This window comes from Quercus suber, unplaced genomic scaffold, assembly GCF_002906115.3.
Source record: "Quercus suber isolate HL8 unplaced genomic scaffold, Cork oak 2.0 scaffold_418, whole genome shotgun sequence".
NCBI classification, from domain to species: Eukaryota; Viridiplantae; Streptophyta; class Magnoliopsida; order Fagales; family Fagaceae; genus Quercus; species Quercus suber.
The window spans coordinates 510833-531805 of record NW_027069869.1 but is presented as its reverse complement, the minus strand read 5'-3'; the positions used below and the strand labels follow the sequence as shown (position 1 = coordinate 531805).

At 34.8% G+C, this 20973-nt stretch overlaps 3 protein-coding genes across 4 annotated transcripts; 1 reads left to right on the top strand and 2 right to left on the bottom strand.

Annotated features, from left to right (window-relative positions):
• Positions 1–778: 778 nt before the first annotated feature.
• LOC112024758 (protein PLASTID REDOX INSENSITIVE 2, chloroplastic) lies at positions 779–8049 on the top strand. Of its 2 annotated transcripts, none has more exons than XM_065761552.1 (3): positions 779–1204; positions 1531–1629; positions 5368–5699. In XM_065761552.1, exons 1-3 carry the CDS (start codon positions 947–949, stop codon positions 5512–5514), a joined length of 504 nt encoding a protein of 167 aa, XP_065617624.1. In that variant the 5' UTR covers positions 779–946; the 3' UTR covers positions 5515–5699. The 2 variants fall into 2 exon arrangements, with proteins under 2 accessions (XP_065617624.1, XP_023913162.1); XM_024057394.2 differs by lacking the exon at positions 5368–5699 and adding an exon at positions 7705–8049 and having other exon boundaries at positions 783–1204.
• LOC112024767 (uncharacterized) lies at positions 7988–9701 on the bottom strand. The gene is made up of 3 exons (XM_024057407.2): positions 9174–9701; positions 8903–9048; positions 7988–8368 (listed from the first exon to the last, which is right to left on the bottom strand). Exons 1-3 carry the CDS (start codon positions 9442–9444, stop codon positions 8258–8260), a joined length of 528 nt encoding a protein of 175 aa, XP_023913175.1. The 5' UTR covers positions 9445–9701; the 3' UTR covers positions 7988–8257.
• A 7474-nt stretch (positions 9702–17175) lies between these two features.
• LOC112024906 (DNA-directed RNA polymerases I, II, and III subunit RPABC5) lies at positions 17176–20973 on the bottom strand. The gene is made up of 4 exons (XM_024057556.2): positions 20841–20973; positions 20018–20076; positions 17564–17658; positions 17176–17467 (listed from the first exon to the last, which is right to left on the bottom strand). Exons 1-4 carry the CDS (start codon positions 20874–20876, stop codon positions 17442–17444), a joined length of 216 nt encoding a protein of 71 aa, XP_023913324.1. The 5' UTR covers positions 20877–20973; the 3' UTR covers positions 17176–17441.

Genomic DNA, 20973 nt, shown 5'->3' with positions numbered 1-20973 from the left:
TAACTAATATGTATCGAGTATAAACCAAAACTAAACTACTCACTTTTTTGAAATCTCCAGCTTAATTTTGATTTTCTGTAACATCAAATTATGGTGATATTATCACTGCGTCAAAGTGTGGAGATGCTCATTATTCTGATTTTTAGATTTAGTTTTAGTTTTTGGTTGATTTGGTGGGTAAGAAGTTTTGTAGATTCATGGTTTTGAATGTATCATTTGAAAGTATTTGTGTTTTGATATAGAACTTTGGGTGGAAGATGTGCTAGAATGAATATGTAGTTAAAAATCTGATTTTTTTTTTTTTTTTTTATCATGTTTTCTATTATCTATATATATATATATATATATATTAAAAATTTTGAGAAGAAAAAAAAAACAAAAATACATATTTACCTCGATTTTTAACTGAGGCGGATTACTGGAACAAACAGACCAACTCAAATGGATAAAATGGCATTTTTTAAACCAAGTATCAAATGTGGGTTTACTCAATTCTCCCACATTTATGGCTTGTTTGGAAGGTTAGAGAGGGAGGAGAGTAGAGGGGAGTAGAGGGAAGGGGAGTAGTGGGGAGGAGAGTAGAGGAGAATGATTCACCTCCACCTTATTTGGATGTTTTTAAAATTAGTAAGGGGGAAGGGAGTAATTAGCCCTTCCCCTTGTGTAATTTTGTTAATATAATAAGGATAAATTAGGTAATTTATTTGGTCAATAGTTTATGTCCTCTACTCCCCCTCCAAATCTCTTCAATTTAGGGGAATTAAAATTGGGGGCTAGAGGGAGTCCAAACCCCTCCCCCTCATTCTTTAAAAAACTTCCAAACAAGCTAATTACATTACTCTCCCTCCCTCTACTCTACTCCCCCTCCTTTTTTAAACATCCAAACATGCCATTAATCATGAATAGTAACCATTAAAATCCTGTGCCTCTGCCTCAACATCACCAAATGACAATGGCACTACACCCCTCCATTCTCACACAGACCAATCTATTCTCTCCCGCCAAACCAAAACCACTGTCTTCAACCTCAAAACCTCTTTTCCTGCGCACCCCCTGCCTTATCCTACGCTTTCATTCCCCAACCCCTTCTTCCTCCACATTCTCTGCAAAGCCCATCTCCCAAATCTCCCTCACAACCTCCCTAAGAGCCTCATCTCCCCAGAAGTACGTGTACCCTGACCCCATTCCCGAATTTGCAGAAGCTGTAAGTACTTATATATCTTTAAGGGTCTGTGTCAATGTCAGTGACAGTGAGTTTATCTATATGCACGTGAGTTTTCTTGGCTTACCAATTTCACAACTTGCTTATTTGTGCGACTGTGACTGGTGAACACTTTCTATCCATTGCTAAGTACATAGACCTGCCACTTTTCGGTGGTCATAAGCAAGTTATGAAATAGAGTGTGAAATGGGGTATATATAGTAGCATTATAGTATATATTCAGGGTCTGTGTCTGTGACTTGTGAGTGTATATATATGCATGTTTTTGTAATTTCTATATTGTGTTGTATGTTTATTTACTTATGTAGGAGATACGAAAGTTCAGGGCTGAGGTTCTGAGGAAGCTTTTGAAGGATAAAGACACATTCGGAGATGAACTTGATGCGGTTGTAGATGTTTGTGCAGAGGTATTTTTTTTACTTTGTACACCAAATGTTTGTTCAGGTGAATGTTGTTAGTGGGTGTCGGTTATTGTAAGCATTTAATTCATTGTGGATTTTTCTTTTTGGGAGAAATAAATGTCATTAATTAGTGCCGAATTAATCAGCTGCATTGATATTATGTAGGACCATGTTTTTAGCCAGCTGATTTAGCCACTCATGAATCAAGTATTACGCGAGCACTAACTACTTGAGAAAATGTCTGAGTCAAGGATGTTGTAAATAAAATATTTTGTCTTGACTGATTAACTTATAGGAATTTCTCTTAGAAGCTTGTCTAGTGGTGTTGACCAAGATGGGAACATGTACTTGTGTACTTACATAATAATTCATAAATCCCCTACTCATGATTTTACTTAAAAAGCAAGACTCTTGACCATCACCTATAGCTGATGTCCTAACATAAATTGAATCATCCACTAGTGTTAAGATAATACCCTTAATCGGCCAATGAGTTTTGGCTCAAATGACACTTTTTTCCCTTTGTGAGCATAAGATAGAGGATGAGGTCATGAATTTAAGAAATACAAGTATGTGTAACTTACCAATCTAAAAAGAATTAGAAGAAGAAGAAGAAGAAGAAGAAGAAGAAGAAGAAGAAGAAGAAGAATATTTGTAACATGATATGTGGTTCTAGAATTGACAATATTTGTAACTTGGAATGGTTTGGATGATTCTCACTGAACCTAATTTAAATATACCTTGATTAATTTGAATGAAACCACTTGTTAGTGAAATCATCTATTCAGCTGAGCTGGGGAATATCAAGTTACCTAACAGTGCTACTGGTGGCATTTTGCCTCTTAAGTCTCTTCTTTTGCTTCTCCTCTATTATAACTTTTTCATTTTTTGTTTTCAAAAAAATTCATTTGCCACATTTAAACCTAGTCACCAGCTGAGACTTCCCAAACTCTGATTCTAAGCATGTGCAAAGAGGTGCTGTTAACTAGCTAAATTTGTTTGAAAATTTGGAGAAGCCATTGGTGTACTTTGGAACAGCAATAATGTTGACAACTAGGAAGTGGGAAAGACTGTCAGTTGATGGCTTAAATTAGCAGATCCGTAAACACTGTACCTGCACAATATGGGATTAAATTCCGTAGAATGCCTAGTCGACTTTGTTTAGGTTCTGTATTCCAATTTTATTATGTGCGTGGCACTTCTTCTTTACCCTAAGGGACTTTACACTTCCATTTATTGATGCATCCAGATAGAAAACCAGTGGTGGAGTGTGTAGCGGGCTTTAGTTATTTGTTCATAGAAAAGCCATAATTTTTGTATATGTAAGAGAGAGCTCTTTGGGGTTTGCATTTTGTGGGAGTGATTCAACACTACCTTTGTAATCTCCATATTTGTTAGTGAAATTTTCTCCTCATTGCCGCCCATGGATACAGATGTAAGGCTGAACCACATAAATTCTTGTTGTTCTTCTCTTGCGTTTGTGGTTGTGTCTACTTTTCTTTGTTTCTATTATTTGTGTGTGATATCTTTCATAAGCCCATCAATCTAGTGTGGGAGTGCTTTCTAGAGGCTCTTTCGCACAAAAAATTAGTATCAAAGCTAAGTTTCGCTGTCTAGGTGTTTGGATTTGCTCTCTTTGAAGATTTTGCTGATTGGTTTGTGGATCTGAGTATTGGGAAGAAAAATGTTAGCTGAGTCCTATACAAAACCTTAGGCAATAAGGATTACTGTCTCTAATGCCAAAATTTTAAGGTAGAGAAATTTGATGGAATGAACAATTTCAAGATGTGGCAATACAAAGTTATGGATGCCTTGATCTAGAAAGAGTTGGATATTGCTTTGAAAGAAAAAACTACAGAGATGCTAGAGAAAGATCGGGAGAAGATCAATAGACAAGTTTGTGGCACCATCCAATTGTGTGTGATCAAGGATCAAAAGCATTTTGTTATGAGGGAGACAAGGGCTAAGAAGCTATGGAGAAAATTGGAGGACATGTACACGACCAAGAGTGTAGAGAATTGGTTATATATAAAGAAAAGATTCTTCTGTTTCTAGTATCATGAATTTATTTCTATGTATGAACATGATAACTAGAATTTCATCATCAACAATGTGATTTTAGCACCATGTGGAGGAAGTGGATTTTCTCATGCATTTCCATTATTTGTTTCTCAATTTTAGTAATTGGTATCCCGAGTGGGTTCTTCCACAGCTTTCAGGGCCTAAGACTGGGAGGTTTGTTATCTCTGTTGTTATTTATAATTGTTATGGGGGCATTGAGTAGGTTGATGGAGAAGGAAGTTGGTGGGATTGTATTTCGGGCTCTATAATTGGAATTCAATTGATACTATGCTCATGATTTCACATATACTTTTTGCAAATGATACATTAACTGTCTGTGGGGCTGACCTAGACAAGATATAGCACTCGAAAGGCATTTTTGTGTGATTTCAGGCTTATTTCTGGATTAAACATAAACCTGGGTAAATAAGAATTGGTTTCGGTAGGTCATGTGCCAAATCTAGTGGCACTAGTTGACATCTTGCCATGTAAAGTATTGTCACTAATGCTGACATACTTGGGCCTCCCATTAGGTTCTTCATTCGAAGATAAGTCTTATAGAATCCTTTTGGAAAAAAGAAAATGGAGAAATGCCTGGTTGATTGGAAAACAATGCGTCTTTCCAAGAGTGGTAGAGTTACACTAATTAAGAGCACTTTATCCACCACCAACCTCTTACCTATCTCTATTTCTGATCCTCATGGGAGTTGCTCTCTGCATTAAGAAGTTAGTAATGGGTTTCTTATTGGGTTGTTGTGAAAAATTGGTTTAAGCAAGATTAAAGAAGAGAGAAATCAACAAAAAGATTTTATGTGGTTTGGTAGTGTGGCTACATCCACATGAGCAAGCGGCTATCAATCTACTATTTAAGAAATGGACAAAACTTAGGTACAATACCTTAGGTGCTGTTACTTAAGTTTCTCTCTTAAGATTTAGCCATCTAGCTATTTAACTAAAAAATGCATTTCCATTTCATGAGAAAAAATCCACATGGCAGAATCTTAAAAAATGAATCTAAGGAATAACACCTAAATACTGTACTTAAGTCTTGCTCTTAAGAAATTAGGGTTACAACCTTGTTTATATATAGCATAACCCTAACTGGCGCAAATCCCTAAAATACCCTTGATTTTACTGTGCTGTACCATATACTTGACCTGCAAACCAAGTCTAATGAAAAGTTCATGGCCTTATGTGCTTCGATCTGCTCCGCTTTCCTGCACCCATACAGCCTTTGGGCTAGGGCCCAAAAACAAATATGAGCCAACTCCAACAAGTTTGGAATTGAAGATGAGTTCAAGTTTCCTTTGGTTAATTGGAATTTGGGTACTTATATAAAGTGGAGGATTGGCTATCATGAATTTAGTCTTGTTCAATCAAGCATTATTGGGGGAAATGGCTTCGGAAGTACACAATTGAGAGCGAGGCTTAATGGATATAGGGTGGTTGGTGCTCAAATAGGGTGAACCGATGGAAGTACATAAGGACAAGTTGGGAATTGTTTATTTGGTTCACTAGTTTAAAATTGGGTGATGGTTCTTGCATAAATTTCCAGTATGACCAACCGTTGAAGGAGAGGTTGCCATAACTATTTCATATTGCACATGATAAGAAAGCATCAGTCACCAATCATTTGACTTTTTTCTTGGAGTGCCTGTCATTAAAACATTAATTTTTTGCTAGATCAATCCAGGATTGGGAGATGAAATCTGCCATATGGGGCAGATACTCTGTGTTCAACTCCATCTTCCAAGAATTTCTTCAACGTCAAACCCTATTACAAAATGCTACATCCTTCAATCCGATAGTCTTTTACTTGGAAAAGTCTAGGGAAGCCTAAAGTCCCAACCAAGGTAGCCTTCTTTCTATGGACAACAACTTTGGGAAAAATCCTAACTGTTAATAGCCTCAAGAAGTGGTGACTAATTTTTATAGACTAGTGTTGTACATATAAGTTGGCAGAAAAAACTACATGCCACCTACTCCTTCATTTCCTTGTTGTTCAGCAGCTCGAGAGCTTTGGAATCTGGTTTTCTTTTTTTGCAGTTCACTGGGTTATGCTGAAAGGAGTTGTGGAGCTTTTAACAAGTTGACAAGGCAGGTTTGATAGATGCAGCAATATAGCAATTTGGAAAGTGATCCTCTATTGTCACATGTGGTGCATTAGGAGAGACAGAAATGCTAGAAAGTTTGTTCAAAATGAAAAAATATGTTATTGTTGTGAACCTTTTATTCCTCATATCATTATTTGAGTGGATGAATGCTGCTAGTCTATTTATTTTGCTAATATGCCTAAGATGCCTGATAGCTATACTTTCGGTACTTAATGTTGGTGTCCCTTTTGTATACATCTAGTGTACATGAGTTATACCTTTTGCATTTAATCAATGATATATTTAATTTTTTTTTTTTTTTTAAATGTATGAAGTTTATGAACATTTGAATGATTATAACTAAATACTAGCAGGTTTGAAAATTTAGATGTTGAGATCAATGATATCGGGGATAAAGCTCTGTTTTTATTAAACTCAATACTTGATACCAATGATCATTTAATTACTACACTGTTGTGTGGAAAGGATTTGATTGAGTTTGATGATGTGTCTGATGCTTTGACTAATAATGAGTATTGTAAAAAAGATAAGCGTGCCAATAGAGACATAGTCTGTTAGAAGAGGTAAATCTCAATTCAAATAAAAAAGAGCCACTGATAAAGTTGGAAAAGATGAGTGTGCCTATTGTCATGGCAAAGGGAATAGGAAGAAAGATTGTATTGTTTTGGAAAATAAGGACAAAAAGGATTCCAAGGCAAATGTATCACAGGGTAGTGATGATGGTTCTGATTAAGCACTGATTGCTTTATCATTTGTTTGACATTCAAACGAGTAGATTATGGATTTGTATATATCATATGTGTCCCAATAGGAAATGGTTTTACAACCTTGATGAATTGGATGGTGGTTTAACGTACATGGGAAATGATCAAACCTGTGAGCTTTTGGGAATAGGAGAAATCATGTTGAAATTGCATGATTGAAAACAGTTTGTTCTTTGACTAAAATTCAGTATGTACTGGACTTGAAGAAGTGTCTCATCTAAGTGGGTATTTTCGGAATTCAATGGCTTCTAGATTATTACGGAGAATGGAACTCTGAAGGTAATACCGAGTGCATTGGCAGTGATGGGGCTCACATGTCAAAATAACTTGTATTTCCTCAAAGGGAGTACAATTATAGGTGGAGCAGCCACAGTTGCTGATAAAATTGGGGAGTTTGCTTCAGGCACTTCTAGAATTTGGGACATGCTGGTAAGAATGCTTTGCAAGGCCTATGAAAGGGCACCAAGACTTGCAAATTAGATTTGATGCGTTAATTGCTTATAGTTTGCAACTTTGTCTTGCTTTATGGGGGGAAAGCATTTCTCAATAAGCATCTTGTTAGTGACAAAAAAAAAACAGTGGATTAAGATTTTATATTGATTCTACTTTCAATTTGGTTGGATGCACTATTGAGAAAAAAGTAGATTTTGTATCTTCCTTTCGTCGGTCTCATTCCAGTCACAGAATTCTATTTTATGTTATATGTTATGGCTAGTGGTGATTCTGGTGAATGCTGGTAATCATCTGCATCTGAGTCATAATCTAAATTTTCTAGTCATTGTAGCTTGCTTAAATCACAATGCTCCAAATCTCAGTTGGGAAAGTTTTCATGGTACTGATTCAATAAGTAGGAATTTCTTCCCTTTCTTTTCTTTTAAGAGGCCTGGCTTTTGAGTGGACTTGAAAATCGTTCAATAATTGACCCCCCAAAGAAATATCTTGACCACAAAATAGCACTGATTTTCCAGACAGATTCCATCAGATTGTTCTAACTTTTTGTGAATGTTTGGCCCTATTATGGCTATGTTTTGACATGCTACCTGTATGCATGATGCTTTAAGCTGAGAGTGAAATATTCAAATTTCAGTTTGATTTTATTTTTGTGCATTAGCTGATGTAATTATTGGGTAATTGCAAACTAGATATTTGGTGAATTTTTGCACAAGGAATATGGAGGACCCGGAACATTATTGGTGGAGCCTTTCACAAATATGTTGGTTGCTCTCAACGAGAAAAGATTACCTGGAGCACCTTTGGCTGCAAGGGCATCCTTGTTATGGGCTCAAAACTATGTTGATCAGGACTGGGAAGTTTGGAACTCAAAACTACTAATTGATTCCTCTTCATAATTTGTATATTTCTAAAAATTAAGATTTTCACGTTATATTAAATTCCTGATCAATTTTCACGAACTCATAGGAAAGGTGGGGGCAAGATCTGTATCCATCACAAAATATTACTTGCAATACAAAGTCAGATTTGTTGCACCTTTTGTAGCCTATACAGATGTCTTATTACTTAAAAATGGTTTGAATTTGGGGCTATGGTTGATGATGTATTTGAAATTTTGCTACCTCCATAAATTTAGTGAATCTTTTTGCTCACTTTGGAGGTGCATCTATGTAGAACATCAGGGAATGAAAGTGGCAGTGGATTAACAAACTGCATGTTACAGCTGAATGTTGAAAGCACAAATCATATGGCAGCCTCAGAGATACTCTGTAACGAGGGGCGCCAAGATTTTGACCTTATTGCAGCAGGATTCATTGGTGTTGTCCTTGTTCTTTGTCTTTCATGTCTCATCGCCTGAAAAATTTTGACATGGTCATGGGATAAGCACTCAATGAATGAGAATATGTACTTTTCAAATAAAAGATGAAAACTTTTTGTAGGTGATATCTCTTCTTATCCAGTCGCTGCACTATTGTGGATAAAAACATAAGCAGAATCTCTGCTTCTCTCTTTGCTATAATGTTTCTTTTTATTAGATTTTTTAGCATGAAATAGAAATAGAATGGAGATTATTGAAACCTAGTCACTGATTTGTTATTTTATTAAAATCATTTCTTTGATAATTGAATGATATAACCATATGTTTGATGTACTTCATCCTTTCAATTACTGGATTGTGTCATTGTGTGTATGCTTTGACAAGAAACATAGATGTTCTATTCTTTTTGACAGCTCATGTAAACACAAATAATTCAAGCTGCATAGTAGTGGATACGGCCAATTCACCATCAGATATTGACACAGTATTAAAAACCCTATCATTTAAGACTACCTGAAAATAAGGCACAACTAATAAAACTTGGATGATAATGGCTTACTGATTGATACCTGGTATGTCTTCTCCTTGTCAGGCTTCCCTTCTTCCTCAGAAACCAAACTCGGTCTCTCTGGCTTTGTCTGTGACTTCTCAGCTGTTTCCGGCTGCTGCTTCTTCATTTTAGCAGACTTCTTTGCCCGCAACACATTCACAACCTCTGCAACCAGCAATAAACATCAACAACTTTTAATCAAAACAAATACAGATTCTCCAAAACCAAGTCTCACACTTCACCAAAACAGTCCCAACTATTTAAGTTCACCAAGTAAACACAAACCATACCTTGTGTAGTGACAAGCCTATAAGCATGGCCAAGAGTAAGAGTATCATTAGACCTTAGAAGCTTAACACGGGTGAACCTCACGGCGGCCTTCTGCTCCTCCTGCTGATTCCCTTCCTCAGAAACAGGCAAAGGGATGATCAAAGAAACATAGTGACCCGGGTTCATTTTCATCACCTCACTTGCACTTACCGGCCAATACAGCCTATCTATCCTCCCATTTGGGTGTTGTATAACTAAAGCTGCAGCATCTATAGCTTGGCAATTCCCCATCTCTCACTCACTTTTTCTTTCTCTCTCCCTCACTATTGACAGAGAACAAAAAAAAAGATGAAGATTGGTTGAAGAAAGATAAGGAAGAAGAGAAGGAAGGAGGTGGAGTAAGCAGCAGTCTCTATCTATACAGCTCCCACACCCCTCTAAACAGATAGAGTAGAAACAGGTCTTACTCAGCACAGCAGGCCGTCCCCAGCTAACTAATACTACTACACATATGTCAATATATATGTATATATATATATATATATATAAATTGACATTAAACGGCATGATATAATAACATTAACATGTTCACTCACATTAAATAAATAGTGAGTTTAGTAAGATGTGTATCTAATCAAATATATATGATATAGTAACATTTTGTTCAATAATATATTGTAATTAAGTATCAAACTATGCATTGGAGTACTATATTTTCACAATGACAATCTTTAGGCACCGGCACTTTCAATGCAGGTGTGAGTGCCACGTGGAGAAAAGTGAGAAGGTGATAAATTGGACGTATTTGCTCGGCGGTGTCGACAGGGTCAAGTTTTGGACTATGATGAAAAAGATGGTCTTTTAAAAAAGGATGTCGGTTAATGATGCTTTTATAACATTTGCTAATTGACCATTTAAAAAAAATCTTAATACTAGTTTCATGCTCTTATAAAAAAAAATTTGTCAAAAAAATTAATTATTTTTTTTCCACAAAAAAAATTTATTAAAATAGCTTTTTTTTTTTTAAACCAATGCTCTTAATGTGTCCCGTAAACTTTTTCCTTTAAAAAAATCTTAAAAATTAACAATGTTACTAAAATAATTTTTTGTGCATTGCCTAACCAAACAAAATGCTAAAACCAAAACCAAAGCGTACGTGTGAATAAGATTCTTTTTGGGGTGGACAAGGACACACACAGCTCCCACCTTATCCGCATTTAACACGTAGTTTTGGCACTTGGCTTCTCTCGAAATTGTTGGCCCCTTTTTTTCTCTCTTGGTAATTTAACTTTTCACACGTACATGACCCATCAAAAACCACAAAGTACAATACTTCTATCTCACATGTAAAAGGCAGTAGTATTATTTTGACTGCGACCGAATTGGCTCAAGGGTCAGGTCAGTCTTAAATGCTCCATTGAAATTTGAAATTTTTTAAGAGCCTTGCACCCTTGGTGGCATTGTCAATATTTTGTCCATGAGAGAAGATTGGGTGAATGTCCTATCACCACACTTGTACAAGGAAGAAAAAAAAGAGAAGAGGTTAAATTGACTCTCTGGTTCTTCAAACATTGATTTGTTTGGTTTGCTCTCCCATATTTAAAACGTTTAATTTTAATTTTAGCCTCTAAAATTTCAAATAGAACAAGTCATGTCTTAGGAACCAAAATCAAATAAATCTCATATTTAAAGGACCAAAATTGAATCAACACTATAATTAAGGGATCAAAATCCAACTTATCACAAATTTTTAATGATTTTTTTTTTTACTAAAAGACAAAAACTCCATTTGGTTACAAGATTTAAGAAAAAGAAGAAAAAAAATGTTTTGCTTCTTTAAAAGGAGATAAATATTGGTAAAGTAACATGATGTAAGGTTTGGTTTATCTTCAGTACTTTTTTTAGTTAAAATCTCTTTTTTATTTTAATTAGAAACTGCCACATCACCTATTTACTAAATGAAATGTGGAGATTAAAACTCACTACCACTTATTATTGTATATTTAAAACAAAATAACACTTCCAGTTAAAAAAGTACTAGAGGTAAGCCAAATTTCTTGATGCAATTCTTAACTCCAATGATTTAGGATTCAGCTTTGAGAATGTGCCAAAAAATGGGTTTTTTTTTTTTTTTTTTGCGTGTATTCACCCCCATTCATCATTCATTTTCTATATTTGAAATATTTTACTTACTATACTCAGTGGCTAGGTAAATAAAGTACCCACTATCCACGTGCGGAATATTAAACTCTATTATGCACAACTTTTTTAGAAACGTTCAAAGTCCAATGTGATTTAAGTAAACTCAAAGTGACATCCTTAGCAAATATTTAAAGATTTTTCCAAGGTAAAGCTTTTTCTATTGTATAAGCAACAATAACGATCTGAACTTTGTTTGAATGCCAGGCCCATAGTCTTCTTCTTTGTGTTTGTTTGCGGAAAGTGATGTATAGACTAATATCATTGGAACATCTTTGTAATTAAATAAGTACTATTAAGCACTAACACAAATAAATCATCAAAGCCAGCAGCAGCCCAATTTTGATTCTTCTAGGTGCATTTTTGAAGGCAAAGTGGCAAACTCTGACTGAAAAACTCACTTACTCCACACTCACGGTGTCGGTTTGAGCCCCAGATCATGAAACACAAAGCTTGTGAAGTTCAAGAAATTAGATGCATGATAAATTTATTTAATAAATCATTGTTGGGTTATAAGGAAGGATCTGATAGAATTCAGAGATAGATGACAAGCTTCTGAAGAATTTTTTACTCCTGGAAATCTGGTTTAATTACCAAACTTATTGGAATCCCAAAGTTTGAAAATTTTCTTCCTAAGATTTAACATGTGGTTAACATATCTGATTTAATGTCAGTCTATGTAAGCCATGTGATGTGTTGGGGATCCTAGTGATACTTATTTAATGAAAAAATGGACTAATAATGGGTCAAACATGACTCATGTAGGGGACTACACACTTCAATATTATATGCAAAAGCCCTTAACGGCTTAACCTCTTATGGCAATATGGGTGTGTGGCCACCTTTGATTAATTTTAAACAAATAATTGGGAGGTATAAGGGCCTCACTTGTTGTATTACTTTGACAGCTTTAAATATAGAAGTCGATGGAATTCAAAGTCTATTATGTTCTGCTTATGGGGGCAACAAATTTTGGTCTTGTATGTGTGTACCTTGGCTGCTAAACATTCTAATTTCTAATTAAACCTTTCCTAGCAAACAATGGTGTCTGAGGTGCTCTTGTTAGTAGGGATATTGTTCTTGATGTAAAGGACATGAGTTTAAAGTTGCTTTCTCCACATTCTTCCCCCATGATACAGAATACAAACTGTTCTTATTGTCTACTAATAGATTAATTATGTTAAAACTTAAAAAGTGTCAAACATCCAAGAGGAAATAGAGGAAAATAAAGGGGAAAAAAAAAATATATATATATATATATATACATACTTTAACCAACATTCATGTACTGCACATTCAATTAGGCTGAGCGGGTTTAACTTTAGTTTTGTAATATTGTTATAAAACAATGAATTAGACTCATGTTTTTTAGGAAAATTGGACAGTGAATAAAGGTGTTTGATTCTTGATCCTTTGAGAGAAGTGGCAACATGTGGTGACAACTTATATCCTTGCCGGCCGTACATGCTATGTTCCGCACTATGTGTTTTCAGGCAGCAACAAATTGTGTTGCCATGTTTTGGTGCATGCATGTCTACAAGTGAGCAATTGGAGGTGGCAGAAGCTATGCCGGCCCTTCGAGACGGCCGCTTCTCCTCGATCTCAACTCCACACCTAATTGTTTCCTCTTTGATTTCCTTTTGGATTGTCTGAAAAATAGTATCTTTAACCGTCCATTCATCAATTTGTTGTGAGACTTGATCTTGTTCAATGCCTTAAATATTTTCTTTAGAATTTAGCTTTATATTGACAACCCCCAAATCTATGTGTTCTCTTGATTCTTGAACTTAGAATTGATTAAAACAATTTCTCAAGTAATAATCTTGATTTGGTTAGTGGATGATAAACTTTTCAACATAATCTTCTTGGTGCCATCATTTTTTTAGCATTTTAACTTATTTACTTATGTACAACTTTTTATAACCTTGTGTACAACTATATTTTAATCCACTTTAAAAAAAAAAAAAATCAATCCACAAAAAAGGCCAAATAACCAAGTGTCAAATGTGTAATCATCACTAGTATAATGGAATATATCATAATAATCACCGAGAAAAATAATAATAATAACTAATCAATGCTCTTTATTCTTTGCCCTGAATGAGTTAGATTTCTAGCTTAAGTTTTGGTATTGCTTCCACACAATTCTTCATGATATATATCCTTGGGCCAACCAACAAACAAATCTTCTTGTTGGTGGGATCATAAGGAAAGAGTTTGGCTTCAAACATATATAGAGCTATCTTGCTTTAATCTACTATATGGCAATTGAAGAGACAATGTATGTGTAGTTTTAGTCACATGAATAATCTTATAATTTACTACATAATGAGTTAAAAAAGATGATTCCAAATATGTTTGGAGCCAAATTTTGTCCAAATCATAATACCATCACCCTTTGATCGAGGGTCATACCGTTGTTGTCTTCAAGATTCGAACTTAAAATCGACCATACTCCAAGGGCCTAACTATTGGACCACTCCTTTGAATGGTATCATAAAATCTTTTCTAAAAATATTATATTAGTGGTTAGGACTAAGATGGATCCTACCCATAGATGAAAAATAAAAGGTACACAATAAAATGGATGATTAAGGTCACACAATTTAAGATTGAGGATGTAGGCTGGTCTCACTTCTATAACTTCAAATTTTTATTTGGAACTAGTTCACTGAGTGGGGAACAACAAGAAGAAGAAATTCATTAGCTCTTGTGAAGAATGATTATTGTTATTATTTTTTTTCAAAGGCAGAGAAAGAACAAAAGATCCAAGGACTCGTCAAGAGCAAGTTAAAGTGCAATAATCAATCAATGGTATATTCTCTCTACTAGCTAATGGAGCACTTATGGTCCTTAACTAGATAATGCAGCATCTCCATTGCATTTTAGCAAGTGGGATTAAACTTTTTCAACTTAAAAAAAAAGAATACATCTTTAGCAACGATGAGTGAGATTTGTCCTACAAAGGCTACAATACATATCAGAACAATATGGAAGATTGGGAAAAAGTTTATGAGTCTCTAAAGCTCTTTGATTAACAAACCAATATCCTTTGATGAAATCTATGCTTTTTTTCCCCTTTAATATAATCAGAATAAAATATGATCTACCATTGTCCTATAGGCAACTTTCTAAATCATGATGGAGTCAAAAACATATTTAGGTGATCAGCTCGAGAAATTTTTTTTGGAATTTTGTAGATACCTTGTAATCAAGTACCAGCAGTTCATAATCTTCAAATTAAACACATAAAGAGTAAACTGTGATGATTGCTTAGTCAAAAGGAACATCTGTAATAGATTGCGTTTGAGAACCTGACTGGCTCTCTTGTAAGGCCCCATTCTTCTTAAAGATGGGAAAAGCACCACCCCAATCATCACAACAACAACCAAAGGTCCAAAATAATGTTAGATAAGTAGTGCAAATTTTAAATGTCTTACCCAAGACTTATCAACATTTATCTTTGAAACAGATAGATAACTATGATATGACTGTAAAGGTGAAAAATGGATGTTAGTGACACAACCTTTACGATAGTAATAACGCTCTTATTAGTGTTTGTGTAATAGAAAAATTATCACATTTTAACTAACCAAACACTAGTAACTAACCAAACTTTGGGTAAAAATACATAGTTACTAGTTACTAAACCGTGTAAATTTACACAAACATTATTCATTTTGTATTTAATTTTTATTATTTCTTTATGTATCCCGAGAATAAATAAAGAGAATGAATGATGGTTATTGTGTTTGTAGAAAGAAAAAAATTTTAAAAATTAAAAAAAAGAAGAAGATATTTTAATGAAATATAGTGTAAAATAGATAGTCTGATGTGTAGTGTTTTAAAAGGTGAGTATGTAAAATAGAAAAAGTAAGCTCTTATGCTAAAATAGTTATGAATTTTTGCACAAATTAATGCAATTATTTACAAATAATTAGTTTGATAGTGCTAAATGAAAATACTAAAATAGATCTAAATTATTGGTTAGGTGGTAGAAATATATACGTACAGTTTCAAGAAACAATTATGCAGACAACATTTTGTGTTGGTCGCCCTTGTCACATGTATGATTTTGGATTTAATCGCGTAAAATATAAGGCTGCCTTAAGCTTTTCAAGACATGTTTAGGATTTAACATAAAAGACAAAGAAGCCTTAATTTTTTAGGGTCACATCTTCATAATGGCCTAATTCCTTGCCTTAACTGGAACAATTAGACATCCTGCGTGCTTCTCCTTAGTTCTCTTTGTTAATCATTACAAATATGCTATGGATTTGTTGCACTATCAACACATGCTTGATTGCAAACCTTTGCCAACTCCATTTACTATCACTCTCATCTTAGAAAAACTAATGGAACATCTTTGTCAGATCATTCTCCCTATAAAAATATTGTGGGTGCTTTACAATAACTTTACCTACACACACACCCAAACTTGGACTTTGCTGTTAATCGTGTTTGGCAATTCATGCAAAATCCAACACACCTTCAGATGGTTTTTGTTAAGGAATTGTGGATCATGGGACTGTCTTCAAGTCTGGTCCTTTGACTCTTTCTAACTACACCGATGTAGATTAGGCTGGTAACCCTTCTAATTTTCATTCCACTTTTTGGTTATGTTGTTTTTCTTGAACCTAACCTATCGATTGGTTTGCATAGCCTATTGTTAAGTATTTTGGGTTTGTATTCTATGTTTTGTTTGTTTTTTTGGTTTTTTTTAGTGAAAAAAGGTAAAATTATGGAGGTAAAATCACATTTTACCGGGCAGGATATACCATGAGATTCTCTCGTTGGCTTGTAGGCCTAGTGAGTTCCACACTACTTGAATCCAAGCGCTATGGCGAGGCGGTCGAGGTGCTTAACCACCAGACTCTACAATGGGGTTAAGTAAACCATTGAAATTAATTTAACAAAGATTTAGAAGTCAAGTTAACCCCTAATGATGACAACTTGTAGATGTTTTCACAAGGACTTCACTTCTTAGCATTTCTAATGGTTAAAAGATAAGTCTTCCATTTCCATGGACATTTTTTAGAGACCGAGGTGAACTCATTCAAGTCAAGCTCCATGTGAATGGGTTAGGTAATGTTAAGTGCCGCTTAAAATGTGCAATTTCAACTAATCATTTGACCTCCTAAATTAAGGATTTTACATGAAATGCCCACTTATTTTTTCCTTTAAAAGAAAAAGAAAAAATCATACACCCCTCAATTTTTTAGAATTTCGGGGCCTCAAGCCTAGGCCTAAAATCCTGTTTGCATGGTACTTCATTGATACTTCATTGAATCCTTTCGTTTAATCCCCAGTGCCATCTATAGTAACCACTTGAGACAGGTCACTACTAATTAATTTTAAATTAAAATTCTTTTGCTTTTTGGCTAGAAATTTCTCTTTTATCTTTTAAAATTTTTCTTCTCTAATAAAAGAAACAAATTGTGAAACTTAAATTTAAATCATTTGCTTATAGACTATGAAGCGTCACAGTATGAATAGACATTTAGCCCAAAATGAAAAGGACTCTTTATGAGTAAGCCAAACTGAGAGTGACAACTGACTCATTTGGTTAGGTATCTTGTACAAAAGAACCCAGATCGAATCTCCTGTATATCAGTGGCAACGTGTATTTCCTTTTTTTGAAGTAGGAAACATAAATAAAAGAAAGGAAAGGTCCCTCTCTAGTTGTGTCACTTATAAATTCAATATGCCTCTAATGGGAATAAATAAAAAAATAAATAAAAATAAAAATGAGATATAAATAGACAATTCAAACAAGGCAAGCCCACAATGATTGATAAAAAGAACTGGATCACCAATGACAAATTATTTCACAAGAAACATTATTGCTCAAGCAACAAACATATTTTAATTTAGTGGACAAGATTCATACACATCAAAAAAATTCACAAGCAACAACAGAATTGTCACGAACACATCCATGCATATCTTCACTTCTGGCTTGCTCCAAACTAAATAAAAAAGTTAAAAAGAGTCTTAAGACATAGACATTCACAAACAAAGACAAACATGCCCCACTAGACGTTCAGTAAAACGAACTTTGGCTCACTTGCAAGTTGCAACCCCATTCATCAAGTGGTCTCGTTCCTCTCCAAAGCTGCAATGAAGTGCAAATGTGAGTGCCAATAGAGCCATAAGCATTCCCCTAAACTGGAATATTAATAGAAAGAGAAAGAGAGGAGAGTGATATTACTGTTGTAATTCAGAAGCTTCTCAATGAGATCTACATGAGTCATAAGCATTCGTCTGCAGCAGTAACGGACCAACCCCAATCCATCAAGAGCATCTCTGCATACCACATAATTAAACATGAGTGCCATCAACTAATATCCGCTGCAAATTCATGCTTATAATCAAAACTAATACCAGGTAACACTGTCCACTACCTGTCAAGATCATACTCCAAGAATTCAAAACAAAGCATATTTCTTAGCCAGTCAAATTATATTTGTTATTGTATTATACTCAAAAGAGAATACACAAGTGTTCCTAAGCACAAGTACAAATGACTTGAAAATTAAGCCCATATTGATCAATGATGTATATGGACCCAAACCAACTGCAAGTGCATACAAAATATCCCCTTTCCACATACGCTTTCAGATTCTGATCAATTTTAAGGTGCTTCTTCCTTAACAAATTATCCTAACTGTCTCAAGCATTAAATTACAAAATCTCAATAATATCTTATAATGTCAAAGAAAAATTTGCATCATATTACCCACAACTACACTACCCTACACTTAGAGATTCACATCACCAAATTAGTCTCACAGTGATCAAAATAGATACTTTACATTCACAACATATAATCACCACCCTTATTTTCTTATAAAAACTTAACAATAATAATAGTGGCCACTCTTATTTTTTTGATAATTCAGATTTTCAGTGCACTAAGAACACAGTTTAGAAATTAGGGCTATGGTCGCATCATGGAAGCAGCAGAACCCACACAACAGAACACAAATGGACAATCAGCTAAAAGACCCAGGTGTAAAGATTGCACTTACACAAACTACTAGAACTAAAGACTGTTCTAACTTCACTAACAATACTCAAAGCTATCTAATAATACCCTAATTTGCACAGAGGATCTTGCTTAGGATTGAGTTGTTCACCTTGCTACTGCTCTCTATCCTACCCCTTACATCCCATTTGATACTCTTACAGATTTGTTCCAGAGTCTGAACCCTCACCCCCATAGATTCTATTGTTGCTTTGAATCCACAGGTGGTAAAATTTTGCCCACCAAACCAATTTGTAGAATGTGGTTCGTAGAATAGCTCCTTCAGGTGAGCTGTTCCCAGCTATCTAGATCATCCCAGTTATTAGGAATTCAAATCACTAAGCAAAGGCCATAATCTGCTAGTGAAGGAACAAGCAAAGAACACATCGTCTCTACTCACTATGTACCTCCTACAGAAATTACAGCTACTGCCTCCATTAAAATCCCATTTCACTGGCCTAATTTTGGTTGAGAGTCTATCCCTCATAGATAGCCAGCCAATAAAGCCATGTTTTGGGGTTGTATTAGGGAAACAAACAAGCTTCCACCATGAGACTTCAGCCTTATGACTCCTAGTTATTGCCCAAGTACAAACTTGAGCAGTCTAGCTATCTAGCTATATGCCTGAGCTTGAGCAGATTCCTCCAACTTCAAGAAAAAACTTGAGGAATCTTAACATTCCAAAAACATTTTCCTTTTAATAGATTCTCATGAACCCAGGCTATGGGTGCATATCTGTTTGGGCGGTTCCAATATAATTGTGCTACCTCTTTTTCCTTTGCTAATATTGCCCACTTTCTATTGCAACTTGGTATTTGAGTCGTGAATGTGATATATAGAACTAATGCTTTTATTTGATGTTGAACATTCTATACCTCTCCTCTATAGATGTAACTAAGGATCAAACTTTTTATCTTTCCTCTACAGATGTAACTGAGGTTCTCTTTGTGCTGGAACTAACAATAAAGAGAGTGAAGGTAACACCACCCCAGATAGGAGATTTATGCAACTGTTTTTCATTCAGATACCAGTCTTGCCATCATGAATTTTTTAGAAACATAGTTCTTCTGGTAGAAAATGAGCTACAAAGACTGATTAATGTGTGTATTAATTCCTATTTTGCATATTTCCTGTGCAACTTTTGGTGATCATCCTAAAAAACCTATTTCTAAAGCAACAGGGATTTATGTTTGTGTGAATTGCTATAATTGTGCTATTAGTTTGCTTCCTGATATCATAACAATTGAATTGTAAGCCAAGCCAAGGTTTGTAATTCCAATGGCTTCAATTGCTTTTGTTTCTCTTTCTAAAAGTTAGCTTCTAATTAAAGTGAGTCTCACAATGTTGTTTACTATGAATATTCTTTGATAGTATTTATTTGTGCCTTACATGTGTTACCAAACACAAATTCAATACATTCAGCAGAAAAAATACAGGAGAAAAAAGGAAAAAAAAAAAAGAAAAAAAAAGAAAAAGAAAAAATAAGCTTCCAATAATACAACAAGATGTTATATTTGTTTAATATATCATCTATTTATCTGCATTTTTCAATTTCTGGTTACTATTGCAGTTTTTAATCATATACTGATAAAAGCAAACTCTTAACAATACATATATCCCTAACAAATAAGTTCTTACCCTTCAGAGTAATCTGACTGGAGAAGGTCAAGATACATGTCCCATTTGTTTCCAATAACCTATACAACAAACAAAAAATTGACATAAGCAACAGATTTCCATGTTTTATAGGGATGGAAACTTGTTTTGGTAACCCAAATAAAATACATAACAAAAACTCCTATCAAATCTTAAAATGCATAGCAAATTGAAAACAGCTGCAGACTTGTTTTCGGTTTCTACTTTTCAAACCCAATGAAAACACTGACAAAACAGTTTGGAAAGCCACACTATAATGAAACCGCGCTCTAATTCAAACCACACCAAGAACATAACACAGGTTTTACTGATTTTTTCCCCCATTTTTTCTTTATAAACGTAAAAAGACCCTTTTTTTTCCTTCTTCTTCACATCCCAAGACCCATGTCTCTCTCTCTCTCTCTCTCTCTTCTTTCCAAATTTCCCTCTCTCTTTTTTTTTTTTTTGTGTGATTGAACATATCTACTCAACCTTGACTATTCATTTTTCAGCCACTTGCCTCCATGTATTTTGAAAATTTTATGGGGGGCAATAAAGAGGTAGTGAAAGTCAACTATGAAGGGTGAACTTGGATGAACAAAGTTTATGGATTTGGAGAAGTTTGAACAACTGGGGTTGTTGGAACATGAACAAAAAAACCCTCCTTTGTTACCAAAAAAAAAAAAAATCCTCCACAATCACACACACACACCACCAAACAACAAAACCTCCAAAGTTTCGTTACTCAAAAACAAAAACCCATCACAGTCACAGTCATAGATATGATAATAACAATGAAAGTAAGTATGAGAATAGAGTAAGGTACCTTGCCGCAGGTAAAGCAACGAACTGGAATTATCATCTTCGCGCTTGCCTTAGCTGCTGTCTTCTCCTGCTGCTGCCGCCCTCTCTCTCTTTCTAAAGAGGGAATCGGCCTTTTGTATAGTAAACTTTGTCTT